We start from the raw sequence: 26,341 nt of genomic DNA on the forward strand, positions 1-26,341 counted from the left end.
CATTTTGGTTAACGGTTATTTATAATAGGATAGACGATTCGTAATTCTACGAAGAGAGGAATAAGTTTGTCGTAATCTCCTAGGAGTTGAACGTAAAGATAATCTCCTGCAGAAACATCGTACGTAATGTTAGAAAGCATCTTGTCGTGCTTGATTCGAAAAATGTTCCTGCCGGTAGATATTTTGATTTCGCCTACGTTTTCCGGATTCACGGCGATTTGAAGTTTTCCATCGATCGGAATTTCGTAGAAATGTAAATTGTTGTTGAAGACGTAAAACATCTTGCCCACATCGTCATCCAATTTCGTCCAAATGCTGTTGAGATGAATGATCAACAGACCGTTGAGTTTAGGTAACACGGAAGGTAAGACTTCATGATCTGGTATGGACGGTGCAGTTTCCATGATGATTTTTTTTTTGAAACCGAACAAGTTCATAGGCATGCTGGTTTATTTGCACTGTGTGCAATTCTTATTTATTTCTAAACGACGATGCCCCCAAGGCAATGTGTGGATTCCACACTCGAGGACGCACCTCTTGTCGTCGTTGGGATCCAGGGCAATCTTCCTCACCTTGTTGGTGGTCAACACATGGTCGACGCTCTGGATGCGCTGTTCTGCTCTTAGAACCGACGACCTGGTTTTGAGGCAATCCACGAAGTCCTCGAATGTGAGATGCTCCCGAACCACCTGTCTGCCGACACCCTTGGCCTTTTTGGTAACGCTGCCCTCGGCTTTGATGGTATAGGCCTTGGCGCGAAGACCTGCAAACTCGAGAATCACGTCTCCGTCCTTCTCATCTTTGAGTTTGCCAGGCTCTTTTTTGTTGCGGGCCAGGATGCCGTACTGGTTCGGCTGGGGATAGCCCGAGGTGTCGAAGAGGTTAACCAAAGATGGAACTGTGGCTATATCCCCGTATGCGTCGGCTGTGCGAACGTGGTACACCAAGCTGTCCGTGTCCGTGTAGAGAAGCGAGATGTTGTGGCCGTAGTGTGGACGTAATATATCGTAGTACGTCTCGAACATGTGGAGCTTGCTCAGATCCAGAACAGTGGCTCCAACGTAGATGGGCTTGGTGAGCCTCACCTCACCTTGCTTCATGTGAATCAGAGCCAGCTGCTCGTTATAGATTGTTCGAGACTTGAACAATGGACTTGCGACAAGCTGACGACATAGCTCTTTCCTCGTCACCAATTTTATGTCCACGCGATTCCGTACATTCTCCATGGTTTTGCCAAACACCGCATTATTCATAAGCTTGAAGAAATCCTTATCAAGCTCGGACGTGGCTGCGGTGCGGTGTTCAGTGTTAACATCAATATATGGACGCAACCATGGAGAATGCTCGAACTTGAGGATGCGGTGAACTGCGTGGACCGCGACCCCTCGCTGCATCAACCACCGGAGATTCTGGTAGTGCAGGATGTAATTTTTCTTGGGTTCGAAATCCATGACGAGCTTCTTCTGGTTGGAAACGGGTGGACACTTGAACTCGGGTGCAGGGGGGAGATCGCAGAACAAATCCTGCAGCTTCTCGGAGAACTCAAGGTCCACCTCGGCGAAGAACCCATGTTCCGAATCGTCGAAGCTTTCGATGTCGAATTTGGAAGGATCGGCCCACTCGAACCCTCTAAAGGGGAGTGGCTGCATCATGGAGTGCCCGTACAAGTTATTCACGTCCGTGTGCATGATGTAGCTCGACGGTTGGGTGGAGACGTAGCCAGTAGCCATGTGATGGTTGTTGGCGCGCGCGTGCCGTTGCGACACCTGGACCATTCCACCCCGCACGGCGCGTTCCACAAACAGCATCATGTCTACGTCCGAAAGAAGCTCCAGCTTGATTTTTGTCACCAGAAACATAGCTGACCACGCCAGTCCGGGGAGACTATAGAAGTAGGCGGGGTCCAGCTTGTAGATGGTCTTCGCAGTTGCACGAAACGCCTGGAACACATCGGCGAGGAGCGTCACATCAAGTCTGAGGTAGGCGTCGTGGTAGTCTCCGAGAGTTCGACAACCTAGCTCGCGCCACATGGACTGGGCGTGATGATATTCTTCGTTGGTAATGTTCGAGCCTCGTAGCTGACTGTAGAACTTCGCCTGGGGAGGTAGCGACGTCTCCGCAAACTTGGTAGAGTCGGTGACGTATTCGTAGGGGTAGACCCCCTTACGCCTGAAGAGACCGGCGTCCAAGTTCGGAAAATTCGCAGAGGTAATAAGCATTTGTTCGTTGCTCAGCTTCCCTGCAAGAGCATCGAGGCTAGCCGGGAGAAACCTCAGGGAGTCGAGGAAGCGAAGCTCGACGGTAGAGTCTGCTCCCGGGATCGACACTAGTTTGCTCACACTGATGTAACGCTCCTCGTTCTGGGCGAGAACGTTAATTCGCATGTCGTCGTACCCAAGATGCTTGATCAGGTGGTGAAAATCGTACCCCGAGCCGTTGTGAAAAAACACAGGGATGAAGCGTGGGTCCCGGGCCATACGGTTGCAATCATTGCACCAAGGACCAACGTACCTACCGTTAAAGTGATCGTGGTGTCGGACTTTACGGTTGTTGGCGGTGTACTCCTCGTCGCAGACAGGGCAAGCGATAGCCTCGTCGTGTCTACGTTGATCGTCGGGGGACAGTGGGAGCATAGACTTGGGAGCCAACAGTACCTTCCCTATCTCGATGGCCTCGACAACCATCCTCTCGAGGAAGTGTTTGGCTGCGTCGGGACTACGGTACACGTAGGGCTCGGCGATGATGTGTTGGTCTCGTCGCACCACAACGTATGCGAAACTGGATGCCTCGTGGAGTTGGTAAGGGGTGGTGGAGGAAACTTCGGGATCGGGATCGCAAGTGGACAAGGGTTTGAGGAAGGCCTCGAAATCCGCGATGATGATAGCGGGGTGCTCCACCATGGCACCGTGCATGTGGAAACGCTCCACGGCGCCAGGTTTGGGTAAGACTATCACCTCAGGCTTGTTGGCATTACAATAAAGTTTGTGGCTAGTGAGCTTCTCGGCAGCAATGTTGCGACCTCTGATGCGCTGGTAATCCTGCCGTTCTCGATTACGAAATATAGACAAGCACCTGGGACAAACTTCTATGTGGGTTTTGTCTTTGCTCAGCTGGCTCGAAACAAGCCGAGAGAGGGAACGGATGAGGGTGTAATGGTGGCGAGTTTCATCCTTGATGAGCAGAAGGTGAATTTCCTGCGCACCCTCGTCGTCTACGTCGCTCACCCGAATGGGGTACACCACATTTTCATCGGTGGCGCAATAAACGTTGATAGCCAACCTAGGGTTGTGTGTACGGGCCTCAAACTTGTGAATGTCCGAAAGCGCCACCGGGTAGTCGATCCCAGCTATCGCATCTTCCAGCTCTGGCTCGTAGGGTAGGTAGTGGTTAACTCGGCGTGGTTGGTTTTTCCGGTCGACAGGGTGTAATGCTGCAAGCACCGACCAGAGAAAGCACTTGGCGTCACTGTTTTGAATGTTCAGGACGGCCTTCTTTGCCGCAATGGCAGATGGTAAGCGGACGTAGCTGGAGGCGGAGAGAGGCACAAACTTGCAAAGTTTGACGCGCAGTTCGTGAGGCTCACCACACAACGAACCCCCCGAGCCCTTGGCTTGATGTTCCTCCTGCTTTGCCACCAGCTCCTCGGCAAACTTGTTGTAGATGACTTCGAGGTTGTCGACATCCGCCAGATGCAGCGTCTTCGCCTTGGTGTTGTGGCAGAAGCTGTAAATTTCATCAGACGGCTTCTTGTACCGACAACGTAGCGATGCGTAGAATTTGATGGAGTGCGTTGCAAGCGCATCGCCGAGGATGGAAATAATTTGGGCTTGTACGTTCTCCAAAAAGCTACGCGCGTCGCATGAGTCCTCCGAAGTAAGAGGAAAGTCCTCTAACAAACACTCGAAAGCAAACTGGTTCGCTTTCGCAACAGTTTTGATGCGCTTGGCGGATAGTGGCGAGTCGGCTTCCGCTTTCCTTTTGGTTGACGGTTGAGCACCAGATGTACTTTCGCTTAGACAAGTAAGCTTATGCTTCTTGGCATACGCAATTGTAATGTGTTTATTGCATCCGGAACACAGTTCGGTGGCAGCCAAATGCTTGCCTGGCACGCAGGTGCGACAATGTCTTGCAAAATTTTTGCTTGATATAGTTCTTTTACACACAGGGCAACTTTTCATGGAGCGCATTTTTTTCGGGGTATGTTTATTTATATGTGATCTGTTGGTGGTAGAGTGTTGTCTTCCTCAAATATGTGCTTTAATCAACCCTATAAAAAAATTAAAAAAATATATAAGAAAAATATGATTGTAGATAGAAAAAAATAAATATTGTATGCATGTGTAATTCTATTTAGCTTATTTTTGCTAGACACAAATCTTCTTCAGATTTTATTGCCCACTAATATATTTTTCTACCAATCTAATAGAGGTGTGAAACTATGAAAATGTTCTGAGACAATCTTCTCTAAAACATTCTTCCCCAAAGCTAATGTTAACAACCTGTTGTAACCTAAGCATCGTGTGTATTGCATCCGGCGAAGCCAGGCTAACGCCCAAGCAGCTCGCTATTATGTACCTGCACGCTCCGGATGTGGTGACGATCTTCCATCCCAGCTCGCTGTTGTGTGCCTGCATGCTCCAGATATCTAATAATCTTCGGTCATCTCGCCCGCTCTGAAACAAAATATAAACAAAACAAATTGTATACGCCCAAGCAGCCCGCTATTATGTACTTGCACACTCCGGATGTTGGGGGTAGGTGTACTGACGAGGCTTGCCGTTGTGTAACTTCCGTCGTCCCAAAGCCTACGTATTGTTGAATTTGCGTTATTGTGTCAACATTGATAGCACACGCAGAGAGGAGAGGGAACAAAATTGTAGTTTTTCTAGATGTGTTTGCGCCATAATACAGAAATAAAAAAGAAGCACGCGCACGCGCGTGTGTGGCACATCGTTCCCGAGAGAGGTTTACAAAGGTATACAAACATTAGTGTCCCCGGGACTTGGAAGATTACGATAAAGTGCATTCGTACTTCAGAAATGAGAAAATGCATTATTTACTCATCACGCTGTGTCAGCGCAACGAATAAATACGCGAAACGTAATCTGCCGATAGGCGCGCGCGCGTGTGTGTGGCACATCGTTCCCGAAAGAGGTTTACAAAAGTCACGATATACATTGGTGTCCCCGGGACTTGGAAATAAAATATCATATGGTAAAATATTCTTGGGGTGAGTTGGCAACACTGAACCGCAATTGATGGCGCAGAACCGGGTTGATTACACTAGTCAGTGTTGCCAACTCCCATTTGTAGGTTAGCTTCGTCTGTAAAATATCACATGGTGGAATATTCTTGGGGTGAGTTGGCAACACTGATCGCCAATTGATGGCGCTCAACTGAGCTGATTACACTAATCAGTGTTGCTAACTCTTATTCGTAGGTTAGCTTCGCCTGTCAAATATCACATGGTGAAATATTCTTGAGGTGAGTTGGCAACACTAAACCGCAATTGACGTTGCTAGTGTTGCTAACTCCCATTCGTAGGTTAGCTTCGCTTGTAAAATATCACATGGTGAAATATTCTTGGGGTGAGTTAGCAACACTGATCGCCAATTGATGCTGGTGAACCCGGCTACCTCCACTAGTCAGTGTTGCCAACTCCCATTCGTAGGTTAGCTTGGCCTGTCAAATATCACATGGTGAAATATTCTTGAGGTGATTTGGCAACACTGATCGCCAATTGATGTTGCCAGTGTTGCCAACTCCCATTCGTAGGTTAGCTTCGCCTGTAAAATATCACATGGTGAAATATTCTTGAGGTGAGTTGGCAACACTGAACCGCAATTGATGTTGCCAGTGTTGCCAACTCCCATTCGTAGGTTATCTTCGCTTGTAAAATATCACATGGTGAAATATTCTTGGGGTGAGTTGGCAACACTGCGAGAAAGCCTCAAGCGTTGCCAGCTCTTTGCTTGAGGTTAGGTTATACCCAAAAACAAAAACCTTGGTGATTTTTCGAGTGAGGAGCTGGCAACACTGCGAAAATAAAAAGTAGGTCAAAAGACCCTGCCAGAACGTAGCGTTCCACCTACTACTAAAGTTAGCTTCGCCTGTAAAATATCACATAGTGAAATATTCTTGAGGTGAGTTGGCAACACTAAACCGCAATTGATGTTGCCAGTGTTGCCAACTCCCATTTGTAGGTTAGCTTCGCCTGTAAAATATCACATGGTGAAATATTCTTGGGGTGAGCTGGCAACACTGCGAGAAAATGAGGCTCATGCCTTACGAGAGAAATCCATTAAGGCGAGCCTCACCGAGCCTCATTTTCGGTTTCAGAACCCGGGACACTGCACTACTAAAGCAGTACAATGTGAGTCGGCACTCAGTGGAACAGCATGTGTTTATTTTTCGCACGTACTGGAAAACGGAGTCCATAATGGCGTGCCAGCGACAATTTATTGCACAGTTTGGGGTCCGAAAATCGCCCGCAAAGTCTTCCATTCAATACTTGATGAAGAAACTGGAAATCAATTGGATGACGAGGAATTCCGTAATGGCTACTTTCAGCAGGATGGCGCCACTTGCCACACTTCCAACGCCAGCATGCAAGAAATTGTGTCCCTCTTTGTAGATCGTTACAAAGGACCACCTGGATCGTCTTGCCTAACCCAAGCTGATTTAATCCATGCTGATAGGAAAGGTCTATCGCAACAAGCCACGGACTATCATGGAACTACAAGACAGCATTCGGCGAGAAATTGACTCTGTGACTCCTGATGTGTTGGTGGCTACCTTCTGTAACATGGAGAGACGTGTGCAGGCATGCATTGATGCTAAGGCGAACACTTCCAACACTCGCTCTGACGTCACCATGCTTATAATACACCAAGGTATGTCCTTACCAAATTCCATTACATTATGACCAATAGTTTGATTTTTATAAGCAAAAATCATGGGCCGAGAGCGAGTGAAACACCCTGTATTATTAGTTCTTTTCTTTTCGATCCGTTCCACAGTAATAAAATGTCAGAACATACTTATAGATCTTGAGGATTATTACCCTTTTATCATTTGTATTATTTGTATCCTTGCATTATTAATGTGTGCCGAGTTCGTTTCCAAACAAAACTTTCAACTTTTTCCAACTTTTTTATGTGCTTAATTACAGTAATTATTGATATTTAGAAAACTTTTGTGTCAGTTTTTGTAGGAACATGAATTTGACTATTATTTTACAGTGTTTACAATGGTTTCAATAAAAAAATTCGAAGTTATTCGTGTGGCTTTCCAGGCATAATAGTATATTATTATTGATTACAGTATGATATCGTGTTATTTTAAAGGGTTTAATACACTGTAAAAAAACTTGAATATTGTTGTGTCGTATCGTAACTTGTTTTTAACATTCTTGCTATTTAAACAAAAGGGATGGAGTGTCGCATCTGCTTTAAAGGGCGCAACTGCTCAACAAGGGAGATGGGGAGTGAAAATTGAATTCACCTTCGCGTGCGTATCCTCTTAGCTCTTTAATAATGGTAAAACAGTTTCTGTATCGGGAAACATACTCATCTGATTGCCTGTGACATATTACAGAAATCTTTGACTAGCGCTCTTGTAAAATAGATAAAATGCAGACACGTCACTTCAAGTGTCCATTAGGTGAAATGCGTTTTCACATGTCTATTCTCAAGAGTATGGACATTTGTCTGGGCTCATTAACTATTGAAGTGATTGATTATAACACTCATAGTAACTATAGAAATTTCATAACTATGGTTGTTTTATTTGGTAACATTCGTCTAATACCAAATAGTCTAGGTGATATAGTGGTAAGCGTGCGAAACCAGAAGAGTTGATGGTTTCTTTATGGTCTATCTTCTATCTATTTAATGAATTAATTATTCAGTTATTGCCACCTTCGTGGTCAGAGTCTGTGAGTGGCATGAAATTTTTTGCTTAAAACTAGTTATTGTACACGACTGATGATACAGCTACAGGAGTATAATATAGGCAAAATTGGAAAACATATATTTGGTTTTCATGTGAAGTTATGAGCTAAAGCTGCATATGAGAAAAATATTCTCAGCATTGTTTATTAATATAAATTATAAAATAATAACTCGTTATGGCGTTATTATTTATTTAAAACAAACCCATCATTTTTCCAATGCCAAAATAATTGCACTCAATGTACTACGTAGCAAAACAATGTAAATTACCCAGTAGAACAGAGTAATAAATAATCCCAAATCCTGTTCCGAACTGTTCTTTCTCCAACCACAATTTTATCTTATTAAGGGTACTTTGCTACAGTTAAGGGACAATAGAGTTTGTTGAAGTGAAGCTAGTGAGGTCGGGAAGTTGCTGTTTTCGTGCGAATATCAAGAAGGAGCGTAAATTAGGAAGATTACATTTGTCTTGAGAACAAGGGGCGCTCTTTTTTTTTAATTAGAAGTTTTGTTATAACGTCTAGATAATTTAGATAACTGGTCTATTATTACATTAGTGTGAAATCCGTTAAAACTTTTCAAGACTTTGGAAAATCTATCTTAGAACGAAATTTTGAAAAAAAAAAATCACTTGTCGCGGTTGATACACGGGACATATTTATGTTTGGAAAATACACTGAATTTATATTTTCCCCATTCTTTGTATTGTTTAGAAGTTTTCAACAATTCCTGCTATTCTTTCCAATTGATATTCAAATAATGAGTGTTAACCTCGTGAAGTTTTAGGTTATCAATACATTTTATCTATTATTATTGGTCTTAAAATAGAGCAAAATGAATGATATCTGAAATCCAGGCCGACGATTAATTGTAACGAATAGAATTTGTACTTATTCCATAGTTCATAGTTATGCAGTGCCTTCATTAAAGACAGATTATCCTTCAGATCTGTAACTAACAATTGAGGAATTTGCAACCATATGTATCATCCAAAATATTAGAAAATTTTGGTCCAACCTTTTGCAAGAATCAAGACTAATGCCGTTCAAACTTCAACCAGAGCTGAAAATCGTCTAATCTCCAAAAGAAGAAGCGACTTTTTGATTAATGAAAGCATAAGGATTACATTGTGTGTGTGGGGGGGGTGTATATGTATGTATGTGTGTGGGGGTGTGTATGTGTGTTGTGGTGTGTGTGTGTGTGTGTGTCGACTTAATCAAGTTGGAGCTTACGGCTTCGATTAAAAGGTTAACTGGGGTTTTCTCACTATTTAGCATAAGAAATGATGATTCGAATCTTGGTCAAGTCATGGATGTACCCTTCATCCATTCCATCTAATCATCTTCATTCATTCTCATCGTCGAGATTAACTCAAGAAGTCTAAACACAACGTTAAATAATGGAAATAAGGAAATCATAATTAACACGAAAAAGTACGAAACGTTGGAAATAACAACAAATAAAAGTATATGGATATTTTAGGTTTGAATCTACTTTTCACTTCCCAATGTTCTGTACGTTCCGTTCTTTGGAGCTCAACATTCCTGCCCTATTTCGACCGAATTCTAACACGAGACAAATGGAAGATTGCTAGCTCACAATGACAGCCATTGCAGAAGACTAATTATACAGCGATGAACAATCCAATGAAAGGCAGATCGTAGGAAATGCATTTGTCATCTCCATCAGGCGCATGCTGAAATGAATATTAATGAATGCGAGTTATTGAATTAAATTCAATTAGATTACAAGACCTATCAACTACGGAAGGCAGAATAGGAAAATATATGAAACATTTGGTAGAAATTTGCCTTGTGCATCGTATCATAATTTGAATCATTGTTGTAGTTGAAAACAAAGTTTCCGCTACTTCATTATGTTTGCTGGCTGTCAGAAAGGAGACAATGCTGACAGATATGAGACAATATTTGTTCGTACCTATTACGAAGTTGGTTCCCATATGTAACGTTTTCCGCATTCACATAATTTATCCAGCCAGCCTTTGTGTCCGAGTTATGTCGACCTCCGCAGCGGAGTGGTTAGCGCGATACGACGCCAGGGGTCCCTGGTTTGAATCCCGTTTAAGACATGGATGTTTGTGTATGTGTAAAGTGCAAAAGCCTTCGGAGCTTGCATTTATTTTATACAAACCAATATAATGAAATAGTATTTTATATTTCACCTGAAATCTAACTCTACTTGAATTTATCTTAAGCAGACACAGCACAGGAGTTCGATATTTATTAATATTAACGTAAGTTAATTGTCAATTAGCTTTGTTTTCATAACATATTGTGGAAAAAGTGATGTGAACATCAAAAGTTACATATTTCACTTTTTGTTTCAGATGTCAAGGTTCAGCTCCAGTACATAGTGAAACTTTCCGTAAATACAGAAGATCCCAACAAGAATCGGTTACCAAGGATGAATTTGAGATTGGCCTTAAATGGACAGGTAAGTTTCAAAATTTCAAATTATTTGCGAGTAGAAAATTATTAATTAACAAAAGTTTTGATTAGTGATTTCTTATCAGTGATTAATTTAACATGTGCTAAAAGTTTCATTCAACCAATAGAGAAAGGAAACAACAAAATTATTAGATTTCTCGGTGATGTTTACTGGAAATCAAAATTGGATACAACATGCTGTAAACTTTTTTGTCTCGGTACGTTTATTTTTGTCCTTGCAGGTCTTCTTAGAGCTAATGAAGTTGATTTCTGTTCCGAGAAAATTGCTCCAAATATTTGTTTCGTTTTTCTCTGAACACAGAAGTTATCTGGAACTACACGCATCATCGGATGGGTGGTTCTGATGCGCCATGAAAGCAATTTATAGAACGAACTCTGAACTCTCCTCATGTGGAAATTTTTGGGAAATGTAACACAATCCAGCTATGATTGGTGATGGATTTGTTTTCCACTTGATCACCATCATCTCCGAAGTAAATTCCGAAAATTCCAAGCAATGTGAACGTGGGTTCCAGTATTTAAAAAAAATCATCACATGACGATCTGATTCTTAACAGTACTATACGATGCGACATGATGCTTCTACATGAATTTACACTCTAAAGCTTTCTGCTTCCAAACGACACAGTTTCTTTCCCAGTCAAGTTTTCCTCCCGTTACAAAAGGCGAAAAGCATTGAGCAAGTACTATTATATTACTTCATTATGATATGTTATTGAGGTAGGCCAGGCATCATAAGTTTGAGGAGTTTTTCTTAGGAATGCATTCTTAGCCAATCAATTTTTTATGGTTATAATTGGAATTCTCTTCGTGGTGTTTTGAATTGTTGCTTTTCTGCATATCTCACTCCCGGCAGAGCCGATGGCTAAGCCCTAACTGCTCCACTCAAATATTTCGACTTAGAATGGTCGATTTTGAATTAGGGCCAAGAAGGGGATGATTTTAAAATAATAATAATGTTCTTTGTGCATTGAAAAAGTATTGGAATATTCCAATTTACTTCATTATTAAAATGAAAAGAACTAATGCACAGAGTTTTGACCTCACAAAATGCTATCACATAATACCCTTGAAGCCAAAGGGAGCGGCATATTTCTGTTAATAATAAAAGTAGGAATTGTTCCACAGCTAAGGGGGCATATTATTTAAGAAAAAGCTGATAAATGTTAGTAGTGGAACTCCATTAGTGCCCCTCCCCTAGCACTTCTTGAGTATACAAATTACATTATTTATCCAAAGTAAAAAAAAATATTAACTAATTAAAGAAATATTTTCTTTACATAATCTGACATTATTCCAAACAGCTCCAATTTCATGATTTATTTACTAGCTATAAAACACATAAAATGTAATAATAAAATTACTATTAAAATGAAAATATAAAACAAATATTAAAATAATTAGAATGAGCTAGTTGAAGAGTAAAGAACCACTCTTTACAAATACATATTTTTATTTCATAACTATGTTCAGGAATATGGGTAAAGTAGCATCACAAAAATATTCAAAATTTACAAAATTAATTGCGAAGCAGTACACGCTGCTGGGAAGGCTGGTAACTGCAGTCACTCACCCCGTCTTCTACAAGCAATCTAGTTCCTCTCATGTATTTATTGGTGAAGCCGTCTTGTCACTTCTTGCACAGAGACTTGTTTTCGTTCGCCTGCTCCAGAGATAGTTGGGACAGAGTGAAAATAAACCACATCAATCAAGACATCAATCAATATATAACAACAGCTGCCGAAACTGTAACTCTTTTCATCGTCATTATACATAGAATTAGTGCTTAAGAACTAGCCACGGACGTGTAAGAGACGACGTTTTAGAGAAGGCATTAAAAAACCAACCAGTTTTTCTCGTGCACTCTAGTAACTGCTTTATTGCAGGCCAACTTGGTTCTGCCGCCTGATTCTACAGCTAAACCGTGGGAGTGTGTGTTGTCATGTGATATGTCCTCATGTGTTCTGAGTGTTTACAGCATCAGCTTTTATCAAAGATTTATTGGTCTTATTCCGTAGATGGCAGTGTCCCTTTAGTTTGTTAGAAGTTGATCTCTGCATTGTCAGGAATAGATCAGTAAAGTTTTAAACAATATACGAGACCCTGTCTTCATCTTTCTTTCCTATTAAAGGGCTTGTCGCTCAAATAGCCTATGTGCTAACGCACCCATGACTCAAACAAGAACTATCCACAGTGCCAATATACTACAGATTATTAAGCATATTATTAAATAGCTTGAAGTTCGAAAATGTTAAGGAATTCAACAGTTTTCCGCAACAAATTTTGCTAATTTCTAAAACAATCTTTCATTTTTAAATTGAAATCGGGAAGCGAAAAGGAAATTGCATCAACAAAGTGTAACAGTATCCTTGCAAAAGCATCCCGATATTTCTTTCCGTGGCAAATGAATCGTAGAAATAGCAGTCTCCTTCGGAAGCTACATCCGGAAGGCAGGCATTAGCGCAGCCAGTCGCTGCGCTGAATTGCGAGACCAATATTTCGCATAACGTTCCAGTTCCTTTGGCACTTTCAATTTACCCTCGCACGACTGTTCCTCTACGTCTACGGAAGAATAAGCTGACGTAGTCGGAATTGGACTTGAATGGCTGTTCGAAAAGCAACAAGTAAATTACGACAGCGGCGCCATTTCATTTCCTTCAGCATTTCCATTTTTGTTGCTTGCAGTCTCTCATATTCAGGAACTCATCTATTGCTGTTTTCCGACAAGAAATTTAATTACTAGGTTGCGCTTTGGAATGCTGTTTTCGCTAGAGGGGAAACAGGGGGCTGGATGAGACACTTTGGAAGAGATGCGACAACCGCGCTTCCAAATGGATGAGTTCTCGAGGCAGGGACTGCAGATTTTTTGTTTTCTGTTTTGAAAAAATAAAGCACTTGACGGTGTCACGTTGATTGGACCCTTTGAATCATTAATGAGGAAATTGTTTCAAACGTTTGAAGATTTTTCTCTGTGTGTATGCGCGTGAAATCAAACTGTGGAATCAGCGAGGTCTTTCAAAACAATTTATTTAATAGAGTATCAAGTATACCAAATATACGGCTGTACCAAAAAAAACAACCTGTTCTACTGAATATGAAAATATGAAAAGAAATATACTATATACCAAATAGGGTTGAGTAAAACAAAACATTAATAAGCAATTATTAATAATTTCATGCTCATAAATGTGACTTAAGTATTTATTATTAGTTGACAACATGCAGAAACATGAAGCATCACATTAGAAGGGCCAAAACATTAAAACTTCTGCCGTGGCTGCACAATATTTGGATATACTTTCAGGAAATTTTGTTTTAGACAAACATCGGACACTACATTAAAACATCTTATGATAATTGCCGGTTGATATCAAGTATGAGATTGGAAATTTCAATCTGTCATTTCACACTTTGGACACAGTCCTCATACCTGGAAACTATTTGAGGGCCCCATTTGAATGCCGCAACAATCGTGTTGCAAGGTGGAAAAGGAAGTCAGCGCTCGAGAGGAATTAGTGGGTCAATGTTTGCAGCCGCGCGGAATTAACAAGAACAAAACACACTCCGATAAATTGGTGGTCTGTATTCTGCTCCGTATGTGTAGCAGAAAATCGATGCAGTTCAGTCACTAGTTTGACCAACAGTGTTTCAGAGCGATTAATCATACAGAAATGTTACTCTCCGACCTCCGACTCTTCCCAGAACAAGACCTGCACAAACACCAAAATAGATGTCAAAGCAGAACCAGAAGCACTGTTCCTAATGAATCAGCTTACCTATGAAAAAAAAAAGGCTGATGTAAATAGCATTGGCTGCTCTTACGTTGTCCTACGCTTGTTCGTTCTGCAGCCCCACGGCTGTAGTTCTACCAAAGTTATTTCGAACTCATATTCCTACAAGAAACTTGTAATAAAATACAGGGTGTCCACAAACGTAGACGAAAGTATTATGTAGTTACCTTTTGTGGGCCACCCACATCATCTCTGGGTTACCATCTGTTTCACCTGTTTCTTTCTTTGTGTATACCTTAATAACACATTTATAGGAAGATGGCAACCTCACTTCCACGAATCCACGACTTTTGCGACACCGTCGTATGCGACACTAGTATTTTTGCCGTCATATGCGACACTGTATGGAAAATATTTATTTATTTATTTATTAGTACTACGTGGAAGGTCACCACTTACACTCCTCGTGCCACCACTGAACGATGCAGGTGCAGGCCATGTGTAGTTACAATAGGCATTATAGTTACGTTGGACTGCAGTAGACGACTTTGCATTAATTCATGGACATATGAGTATGGATATACGTGGTGAATTCCAGAATAAATGTTTTCTTTCTTGCACAATTACTAATTTCTTCATTGAAATGCAGTACATGATTACTTTAGGGACGCTCTGTATAGTATCTCCTAATTTCTTGTAATAGGGTGTGTGAAGTTAAAATGCTATTATCATGGTGCTTTATAGACATACACGTTGAGTTTTGTGCGTATCTTATAAATAAATGTTCATTTTAAGTAGAAAGATAAGATTAGTTTACTTCTGTGGGTGGGCTAAATTTAAAATCAATTTTAATTACAATGCAGATGAGTGAAGGCCATTTCAACTTTATACTTACACCGAAATAGGCATTTTTCTGTTCTTAGCCTCCTCGTTAACGTATTGGGAACGCTGTCGCCTTATAATTAAGGGGTTCCGTGTTTGATCCCCGGTAAAGGCACATTGCGCGGTGGTTCGGATCGCACTTTGAACTGTAGTTACAGTCTCGATTATCCTATCTGTTCATAAAGTGGACTCAAAACTAACTAAAAACTTTTTTATCTTTTGTGTACTTCTCTCCGTTGCTTTTCTACATTTTTCAATGTAAGAAATATCCAGAAAATAAATGGTATGATGGAATTGTTGAAAGAACGAATACATAGAGACAACTACCACCATTTGCCGGCTTCGTGGCGAAGATGTCAGCTTAGTGTGCTATGAAGCCAGAGATCTCAGGTTCGAACCGCAGTTTGGATGCAAATGGTTCCTCTTAGTCTTTTGACAGTTCCAACTTCCTCCATTCTTTCAATATGACCAATCCAGGGTATACTTCGGAATTTTATTTCTCTCCCGAATTACAAAGAAAACTTAAAATAAACAAAGCACCAACCAGTCTCTGATAATCTATCTGCACTAATTGAAAACGAAGGGTCTGAATTTTCAAAAGGAGGATATACTGTATAAGTTAATACTAAAAGCATTAAATAAAGCATAACTGTCACAAATATGGCTAGAAAGTATAATATTACTTGTCCATAAATTAGTATCTCAAAATTTGTAATATGTGTAGACGTATTATTAAATATATCTCGTGTAACATACTTTCTGTCTTACTGTATAAACAGCTTACAGAATTTTTCGAAAAATAAATTAATATCAGATCCACACTACATCCATAATATCACACAAATACACAAAAGAATGTTACTAAAAGAATAAATAGTAATATATTTATAAATTATAAACAGGCTTTTTACGGTGTAAAAGGTCAGTTATCCTAGTGTACTTAAAAAATGCAAGGTAGCAAGTAAATTAACCCAGCTAATTGATATCACCATAAATAATACCGTGCGTCCATTTCGATCTGCAGCCGAGAGATCGGGAGAAGCGTGGCGGGCGGCGCTGACGGAGAAGCCGACATTTGCGGCCTGTAATGCCCGCTTATTTTTATAGACATATGCAGACATTTATATAAATATTGCAAAACGATCACTAACCTGTGTTATAACACGCAAAAGTTCTTCTGTAATTCATCCAAGTTCTGCTCTTATATACACAAATAAATACGCTATAGAAACGATGTTAAGAGCCACAGATAAAAAAGCATTTTAATCATGGTTTTGATCAGTAACGTCCTGCTTAAGTTTATATCCTTGAAAGAGTTTTGTGGCGATGGGAATCGTTTGGAGGTTTCGAATGTGCAACACTGTATCAGGATTACACTGCATACGAAACCGATAAAAGTGAATGGTTTTCGTGAGCTTCCTCGCAATCCGAAATATCCGAGCTCGAGTTTTTTGTTCCTTCGCGACTAGATGAAGACAGAGTTGTAAATATAGTGGCGAGCAATGTAAACCAAGAGCGTGTTAATTTCGTACTGTGCGCAAGAGTGTTATTCTTGGTTACTTGCAGTTACTTGTTTGTGTTATTGTAGTGTGTATGTGTGACGTGTCAGTGAGACGATTGGAATGCCAGCCGCAAGATTCACGTTAGAACAAAGATTTTTTATGTATGACACGTACCTACGTGAAAACAAACTCGTGTCGAGACGTGTGTAGGTAATTTGTACAGAAATTCCCATGCGTTTCAACTCCACACAGAGATACGGTTAGATATCTTGTCCTTAAATTACGAGAAACTGTATCGTTAAATTTTAAAACACCTAAGCAAAAACGACGGATTCTAACCGAAGCAAAACTCGATGATATTGGTGCAGCGTTAGAACGTTCTCCAAACAAACCTCTACGCCGTGTTTCACAAGAGGTGGGCGTGTCAAAATCATCGGCACATACCGTCACTAAGCTACTAAAATTAAAACCATACTCTTATAACACAGGTTAGTGCTCGTTTTGCAATATTTATATAAATGTCTGCATATGTCCATAAAAATAAGCGGGCATTTTAGGCCGCAAATGTCGGCATCTCCGTCAGTGCCGCCCGCCACGCTTCTCCCGATCTCTCGGCTGCAGATCGAAATGGACGCACGGTACAACACCTGAAGCAAGTATAAATAATGAAACTTCAGAAAGTTTTAGAGTTAATACAAGGGCTCACACACGTAGAAGGAGACCTTCTGTCAGTTATGCTTTTCTCAATAATGGCTCTCTCATGTTCTGTCAGAACCATTAAAGATCCGTTAGACGTACAATTGTAACAAAAATAAAATGATATATACATATGTTGACGATATATTAAAAAATATAGAAATTGGTAAATTCGGAAAAATACCTTTTTTCCAATTAACAGAAGACTCCTGAAACTAAAGTTACAACAAAACATGAAATGTTCTAGAAATCTTGTAATACAATAGGAGGAAGTATAATAAAAAACGTTATTGCGTTTAAATACCTAGATTATGTTGTGTATATACGACGAGCAACACGGTGAAAGATAAATTCAGTGGTGATTTTTGATTGATTTACTTTGTTTTACTTTGCCTTTCTCCCACGTTTGGCTAATCGCATATTTATAATAATAATAATAATAGCAGACACTTTTTGAGCCTTTTATGCTTATAAGGATCTGTTCACTAGCAAAGTAGTAGTTCTAAATTAAAACTCTTAACTACTTGAATAAAGTTGTGTGCTATGAATGATAAAGAAGACATTTGAAGAAGATCTAAGTTTTGAAAGAAAAAAATTAGAAAGTATTTGTATCAAAGATATTGAGTAAAGAAACTCATATACGGACAGAGAACTGTGAACTAACCCTATGCCAGCTAAACACACCTATTTATATGACCATCTCAGTGTAGTAAATTCAAATATCTTGTTTTCTAGATGAGATTTAGTATCTTAGAAATTACTGATATTCGAGGAGTTTTGCATTATTTTGAATTCTCTGGCTCTAATCCAGATAACTTTTAGAGACTGTACAAAGCTCTCTTACGAAGCTTATCAGACGTCTTCAAAATGTCAGAAAGGCATTATTATGTGATCGTTAGACTAGTCTATATAAAATGGGTGTTCATAATTTTTCTATTTCTTAGGAAACCTGATAAAAACCTTATGAAAATTAACACTGCTGCTAATAATCTACACTGTTCATACACTTTTCACTCATAATACAAAAATAATGGTTGCAGGGTTTCGAAGGTTTAAAAATGTAATTGATAATATCTGACATGCAACATATAGTTTTAAAAAAAATCTAGTTTTTAAAGTAAGTTTGATATGTTTGATAATCTTTCACAAAGTTATTTTGAATGGAACCATTAATTTACTCTCAGGAAGGTTCAAATTTTCAACTTGAGACAAAATGGTGGATTTGATAAAGTACTTGCGGCATTTGAGAAGCTCTTTTTTATCTGTCCCATTCACATGGCTGAAATCGGATCATAATTCATATTGACCGTTTGGAACTGCTGGTAATGAACCCCCACTCCTAGTCAGCATCCATGGTGATTTAGAAACGAAGATCTCTGAACGACGAATTTCATTTTATTTATGTAGTCATTTCCCCAAATATAAGATAGTATGCAAGAATATTCGGGGCATTCTTTTTGTCCACAATTCTTAAGCGGAAGTAGCTGCTGATGTTCCCTTGTTTTTCAGGTCTTATTCTAAAATTGCCTGAAATGAAAAGACTGATATTGCAGTTTCAATTCGTGTCCATTGCTTTAACTTTGGTTGTGTTTACCTTGAGATGTCGAACATACGTTAGGATGTAGAAATTGGTCACAAATTTTGAATCAAACATTAAATTAAAATTAATGACTTTCTTGAAACAACACACTAGTTTTGATAGTTATACAATTTTAATGAAAAAGTTGAAGGAACAGAATTCTGATGTTGCATTGTAGTCTAAAGCTAATTAGATATAAAGCAATATTCCTATCACTAGCATCAATTACATTTAGTCTATTTTAGTATTATTGTCTAAAGTTATTAGTGAAATATTTAATGCAAACTTAGATTTTAATTATTTTATTTGACTATGAATGTAACTTGCTATTGATGTAGTGTCGTCATTTCTTGCTTGTCTGTACATCTTATTCATATATTACATATGTCTGTTTAATTGACCTCACAAAGATTGTTAATTAACGTAGTTCCCGGTTCAAATCCGGGAACTTTTCTAACGTTGGAAGCGGCCCCGGCGCCCACCCAGCGTCGAATGACATGGGTACCTGGGGGAAACCCTGGGGGGTAAAGGCGGTCAGGGGCGTGATGCTGATCACATCACCCCCACTCACGACCGGATCAAGAAAGTGTGGGGCCTTACCCCCACACCCCCTATACGCCTTCATGGCGTGGTGCTAAGCACAGGGGAGCACACTTTTTTTAGTACTAAATATCAAGGAATTCCTAAAATTTTAATCAAACATTTTCACTCTGTATATAATGAATCTTTGAAAGTAATCACATTCCGTAATGTCATGTTCAGGGTCAATTCATCCATCATTGCAAAAACAATCTGGATGTTCAACGGATGATTCAGATAACAACCAATGTTTGTCTCTTATTCTCACTTTAATCCTTTCAGATAATTGTCACCGATTCAAAGCGTCTATTGACAGGATTTTATGCATATCTCTTTTGAGCAGCTTCCACATAATTAACGCCATTGTCCACTGCTACCTTACGACTAAACATATACTTAATGGAATATATAGTTACCAATTAGAATTAGAAATTCTTTATTCATGTGCGAAGTTCAGCCTGTGGCTTAACCCGCAAAACTTGTACGAAAATCCAATTCTACTATGATAAATACAAATATTCAATTACATTTTCCCCTACTAAATATTTCAATAAATAACACTGCAAAATATATATTCAAAATTACTCCATTACACAAATCAAAACTTTTTTTTTTTATTTCAATGTATTCATGCAGAGAGTAGACATTCCGCGTTTTCCCCTCCACTCTCTTCGCCTCTCACGCGTTCAATGGGCGATTCCCTTGGAGTCCTGCTTGAGCCGATGACTTGTTTTTGTTAACTGATTCCACAGATTCCCGAGACACAGTGTATTTCCCCAGACACTTGTTATTGTTCGCTTGCTCCAGAGATTCCCGAGGTAGAATCGGGAACGCACGCTCTTATCACAGAAAGTTGACCGTAATCAGGCTAATCAAGCTTTATACTATACCAGTCCATGGACGGTACCAGGTTCGAGTCCCCACGTGTGCATGGACGTTTCTTTGCAAGTGGCCCGTCATTAACTTCATCCAATCATCAATTTTCTTTGTCATTGCGATTGGCCTAGAGAGGGAAAAAGGACTAAAATAATGAAATACAGAACAACTCAGTCAAGTAATACCTACCAATGCGGGAGAGGACTTCTGAATATTATACTAAAGTAAGTATAAAAACAAATCACCATAAGTGCGTTAAAAGTTGAAATAAAGAAGGGTTAAAGTCTGGCAAAGTGCGACATCAGTCAGATTTAAACACAAACATAGCGATTGGTGAAAACATTTCACAGGAAATATCAGCTAATTTGTTCTCCTCTGGAGTCCTGGAACAGACTTCTTGTATTTAGGAAAAACTCCCCATTGCATATATCATATTAAAGTAACTTGTTTGCCATTCGAATATAATTTTTATTACTCTTTTCTTTCTTTCACTGCCTTACTTGAGACATTTTCATCGCTTGAGACACGATTCTTTCCAAATAATGATGACGTCTCGTTCTTCATCATTCATTCTGTTGAAACTTTGCATAGTTCCATATTCCTTAGCAGGAAGAAGATAGAGCATAAATCTCGGGAACGCCATCGGAAAATGAGACATCCACATCGATTTGATTCAGTTCTGTTGCTTCGAATGATTTACGGTTCTTTTCTCTCCATTTTCTTTACGTGGCAAGTCACCTTATTCCCCTGAAATGTCCTTTACGAATATGAAAGTAGTTCGACTGCGATCCATGATTTATATCATGTCGAATATCTCTTCGAACTTCTCAAAGGAGCCGACGTCTTCTGTTTATCTCGTTCAAATGTAGACGTCTACTGGAGAGCGGCATTGTTCGGGAACTTTTGAACGATTGAATTCTGCAGAAAACAAAGCACGCTCTTTGTTGCGTTATGCTCTGACGTGTGTATTGTGTTCTCATCTTTTTTGAATTCTTGTTTGAGGAAAAGGAAAAAAATCGAGTTACAGACAAAAACTTTTTTAAAATCTAATTTCCATCTGAGACGTATCTTCTTGGCAGCGGTTCGCGAACAGAAGGCAAATGCTGGCTGGCATTTGTGTGAACAGATCAAGTAGCTCATATGTAATAATTTAAGATGGAAAAATTATATTTATCTTTAAATTATAATTTTGTTTTCTGTGCATCTTAATATTATCTGTTTCCGGTTTACTACTCTTGTATATTCTTGCTATCACATACATATATATCAGGAATTACAATATTTATAAAGAAGGAACTTAGTATGTAATATACACAAGAAACCTAGCTCAAATATTTAATCTTAATAATTATAGGTTCATCAATAAAGTGAATAACACGCCATCAAACGGCATGGCGGAAATTATCAATTTCTCAGTTTTATAATGTGACTTGAAACTGCCCACTTAAGCTAAATGTATTTCAAAATCTAATTTAGTTGTGAGAAATGAAGAGTAATTAAAATTGTAAGGTAAAACTTTGTACGGTTATTAATGTAAAATATCATTTATTTCCAAATATATCATAAGTATCTTACAATGCCTTGTTATTCTGATTCAGAACTTAGTGCCATAAAATGTGTTTGTTCATACAGAGATGTTTCGTCCGTGGTTTGTAAACTTCTTCGTGCACACTTAGAGAAATTTAGTAATTTGGAGAATGGATATTTGAAATAGTATGTGAATGAAATTAGAGATAGTATATGGATGATAATGCATTTAAATTACATGAAAAGTATGAAGTACCTAAATTAAAAATAATAAATAGAAAAAGAATAGATAAAAGGCGATGTGCCATGAAGGTGGAAAGCCATTTTGAGATCCAATGAGACGATGAGGGAACAGCGTTAAAATGAACTTTAAAATTACGCAAACTGGATTGCGCTGATCCAGGATAGAGAAGAGTACGTTGCCTTGGCATTGTAATCAGTGGTGACATCAATGTAACCGACCTGACACTTATGATCATGTTTACGCTTTTCTAAGGTGATAATGAAGAGATCTCTAAATACAAAACCTGCCTCCCCTATGGCGCAGTGGTAGCGTCGTTGCCTTGTAATCAAGGGGTCCTGGGTTCGATACCCGGTGGAGGCACATAGTGGTTCGGATCCCACTTTGAACTGTAGGTCCAGTCCCGATTAACCTTACTGTGCATAAAGTAGACTTAAAACAACAACTCACTCAATCAATCAAATGTGATGTACATTTGTATTAATGTAGAAAGCATTTGCGGCAAGCGATAGCAATTAATTGCAGTTGCATCATGCATGCTGTGAAAGAATTTACATTACACACGAGCGTAAAGATGAATAATTAAATTTAGAATGTGGGTAGAATTTGTTGCTTCACGGAAATGCTTACATTTATATCTTGTTATTCTGTGGTCGAGTTGGCCAAAACAAAAAAATCCTTCATGTTTAAAGCATAATCTCGTCTGATGGACTGTATCAAGCATCAACTGTCAGATATAGAAAACGCGCACACAACGAACAATCACTTTACCTGCTCTCTCTTAATATTCATATTTCAACGGCTCAGTCATGTTTTGTTGTGCTGGCTTGTTGAAAATGACTCAGTTCTAAATGTAATCAGTGTACTCTCAGAAACTAGTACTTTCATACCCTCTGTGTACAATTCTGTACATTAATAAACAAAATATTTATTCATTCCATGCAAGATAACTTTCGGAATCCGTAACCTATGGTTGCATTTCTTCTCATTGATTTCGTTGGAATTAGTCAAACCAGTAAGTGAAGATAATTAAAAATATTCTAAAGACAAATCTTGAGTTTGATTTTTCTTATATAACGTTGTTTTTATGGCACTTTTATATAATCGCGACGATGAGCGTAAATTATATGATGAAGCTGATGAAAAGATACTCTCAATGAACACCCATGTCCAGGCCGAGATTCGAACCCGAACCCCTGGCTACGTAGCGCGCTGTGCTAACCAAGGAAGTCGGCAAAGGGATGATAATTCTTGTCCAATAGGGAAAAATATTAAATATTAAAATATTTAAAATTTCTACCTGATTTGCTTGAGACAATTTTTATGTGGACATAGCAACACAGTTTAAAAACATTATCTATTCCATACATAATTATAACAACAATATTGAAATGTACACGCATAGCACTTGTTAATTTGTAAAGCGCCTTGGTAAATCTATCTCGGTGCATTAAAGTTTGAAAAGAAGGCGATTTGTTCCTGTATTCTTGGCTAGTTCCAACCTCCAGAAATCAGTGCTTCTGAAGGTTGTGCGTGCGTTTTCCTGTAAACTGTTGGGAAATCTGTTCCCGGGGTCCCCTCCCTTCGTTGGTAGTCTGCAGAGCGCGATGTGGGACCGAGGGAGATAGCAATCTAGAGTCTTCTTGCGGCTGCCAGAGCTCTGGCCTGCAAGATGTATTACCAACACTCCAGTGGGAAGCCACAATCAGACCGATAAACCGTGCCTACCCTCTAGGACAGTGGTTGCATTCTCGTAGTTAGCAATTTGTACGCACTTTCTTTTATTACCAAAGCCGACTGCAATGCTCCCATTTAAATCCGTTTACTATTTTAACCGTTGACTTTGTTAAACTCTCTCCCATCCACACCACCCAAAATACAATTCACAACCTACCAGCAGGATTTTAATTACACCTTAAATGTGAAGAATAATCCATCGTTGAAAATTTTTCGTCTGGAATGTTCATAGTGTTTATTACTTTCGTACGTTTAGCATAACAAAAATCCTATTCATTATTGTTGTCTATCTTTATACATATATATTTTCATGGAAGCTCGGCAGTGAAATTAGCATTTTCTGTAGTTTCATTTACTTCCAAAGTGAAAATAGCTGGCAGAAAACTAAATCCGAACAGAGTACAAAATCTTTTTCTTCAACGTGATAATTTAATTCGAGCACACTGTTTTCTTGATATTAATTTTTAACGTTATTTGGCCCTGCATTTATTAACTTTTAATTATAAAATGAATATCTAAAGATTTCAACACAGTAACTGCAGTATGTCACGTAAATCAGTATCATTCCAGTGCTTATAAGTATTCGGTTGTGATAATATAAATGCATAATAAGCTGTACTCACGGACTTCATTAATTGGTATAACACATACAGTCTGTTGTATGGAAATATGAAAGATCGTTTACTTTACGCAAGTTTTGCAGCGAGTGTCATTTAACTACAATTATTCAGTTTCGTTTTTCGTCACTTTTACATTTTTTTTCAGATTGCAGGTGTAAAATACATTTTAAAGTTTTTAAAGCATGAAAATATAGCCACTGTTCAAACATACACGGATTTGAAATATTTTAATAAACGTTATTCATCTTTAACTCTATTCCGGCCATTTTATGTCTTCTTCCTACCTTTTGGGTTAATCGCGACGACAAACAGATTGCTATACCTATGCTTTGAATATATCTGTGCATGTGACCATGTGACACTTGCTCAAACATCTATTAATATTTTTCTAATCAATAAACTTTGTTAATGACATTTGACTAACATACCTAAAGTTTGTAAGTAGAACGCATGTAAACATATTACGTCATATGGGGCAAAATTTTCAGTTGCCCAAAAATATTACAATATTACTTGTATTATTGTTATTACTCAACCTGCAGTTAGGTGGTGATATATTTCTAAGAACTGCGAATGTAAATATCAGCTTCAGGTACATTTATTCCAACAATATTGTGTTTACAGTTAATTCTCATTTCTGTTAGACTTTTACTTTTCAATTACAGGAATTTATCTCTCAAAGCAAGTTATCCTGCATTACCTAACCTACCCTAACCTAACCTAGCCTAAATCTAACATAACTTTGGCTCTCATTAGTAACCCATTTTAGAATCTTGTACAGTTATTGAGTAATAGTGTATATATGGAATGCACTTTTTAAATAAATTAAAAGACCCATTTTTGAGAAAATGATTGCCAAACCTTTGATTACAACACCTTCAAAAAGTTTTCCTCTTGACATAGACATATAATATATCTTGTAAAAGAGCCCTGCAAGACCTTTCCAGCTGTGTCTGAATCACTTTTATAGGTGCTCTGATTGCCGAAATACACCATTTAAAATAAATAAAATAGTTTTAGAAAAAGGTCAAAATCACACATTTTGCACCCCTGTAATTTCGGAAATGCAAAGGATACGTATCTGCAATTATGCATAGGTTCCTACCTTAGGTAGCGTTTACGTATGCCAAATTTCAAATGAATCAAAATATGTGATGTTGAAATATGCCTCTTCATTAAATAAATTTCACATGTAATGGTCCATTTCTTAAAAACGCACAAGAAGTAAATCAAAAGAGAAGTAAAATAGTGATAAAGAGTTTTCTTACTATTATATTTGCGTGGAACATACACATAACGCCCAACTTCGACGCTGGTTTCATGTTCATTGTTCAGATAAAAATATGTAAACCAAAATTATTAAATTTTGTGGAAAATTAAATTATCTCATCCTGAGAAAATTTATTTAATACAATTGAAGTTGACAACACTACAGTGTATCCTTTATTATTATAAGTGGCAAAATCAAATCAAATATATTTTAAGAATTGAATTGCATTAACATTATAACAACACTTTTGCTCTTATTAGCAGTCAAATAAACTTCTGCACACCAAAGAAATACAAAAATATTGTACAAGATTGTACCAAGAACACTATTCGTATGCTAAATATATGAAAAAACATATGAACAAAAAGAAATCGGTTAGGTTGCACCTGGTTGATTTTGCACGGAAGTGTTCTTCAGTTTTCACAGTCACAGTTTATAATAGCGAACATTATCGCCTGTATCGTATGCAACCTAATTAACGATTGCTCACCACCTGGTTGCAGCCTTACAGGATACACAAAACGATAACAAATTGGCCTTCAATGTGCTTCGAATTTTTGCAGACAAGGTTGAATCTGACCGCCACCTCGTTCATTCTATGTATCATTCTCGAGGTGCATAACACGAATATGTTTCAAAAAAATTATCACATATCTTTGGTACTAATCATACCGCAATAAT

At 38.7% G+C, this 26,341-nt stretch overlaps 1 protein-coding gene across 4 annotated transcripts in view; it reads left to right on the forward strand.

Moving 5' to 3' along the window:
* LOC145984022 (ligand of Numb protein X 2-like) overlaps window positions 1–26,341 on the forward strand; it is an 881,878-nt gene that overhangs the window by 343,360 nt on the left and 512,177 nt on the right. For all 4 annotated transcript variants that reach the window (XM_083117335.1, XM_083117333.1, XM_083117336.1 and 1 more), the window contains exon 4: window positions 10,300–10,406. In XM_083117335.1, coding sequence (XP_082973461.1) covers window positions 10,300–10,406 — 107 coding nt within the window. The remainder of the gene's footprint in view (window positions 1–10,299; window positions 10,407–26,341) is intronic.

The sequence above is a fragment of the Lepisma saccharinum genome, chromosome 2, assembly GCF_977018435.1.
Source record: "Lepisma saccharinum chromosome 2, izLepSacc3.1, whole genome shotgun sequence".
Lineage (NCBI taxonomy): Eukaryota > Metazoa > Arthropoda > Insecta > Zygentoma > Lepismatidae > Lepisma > Lepisma saccharinum.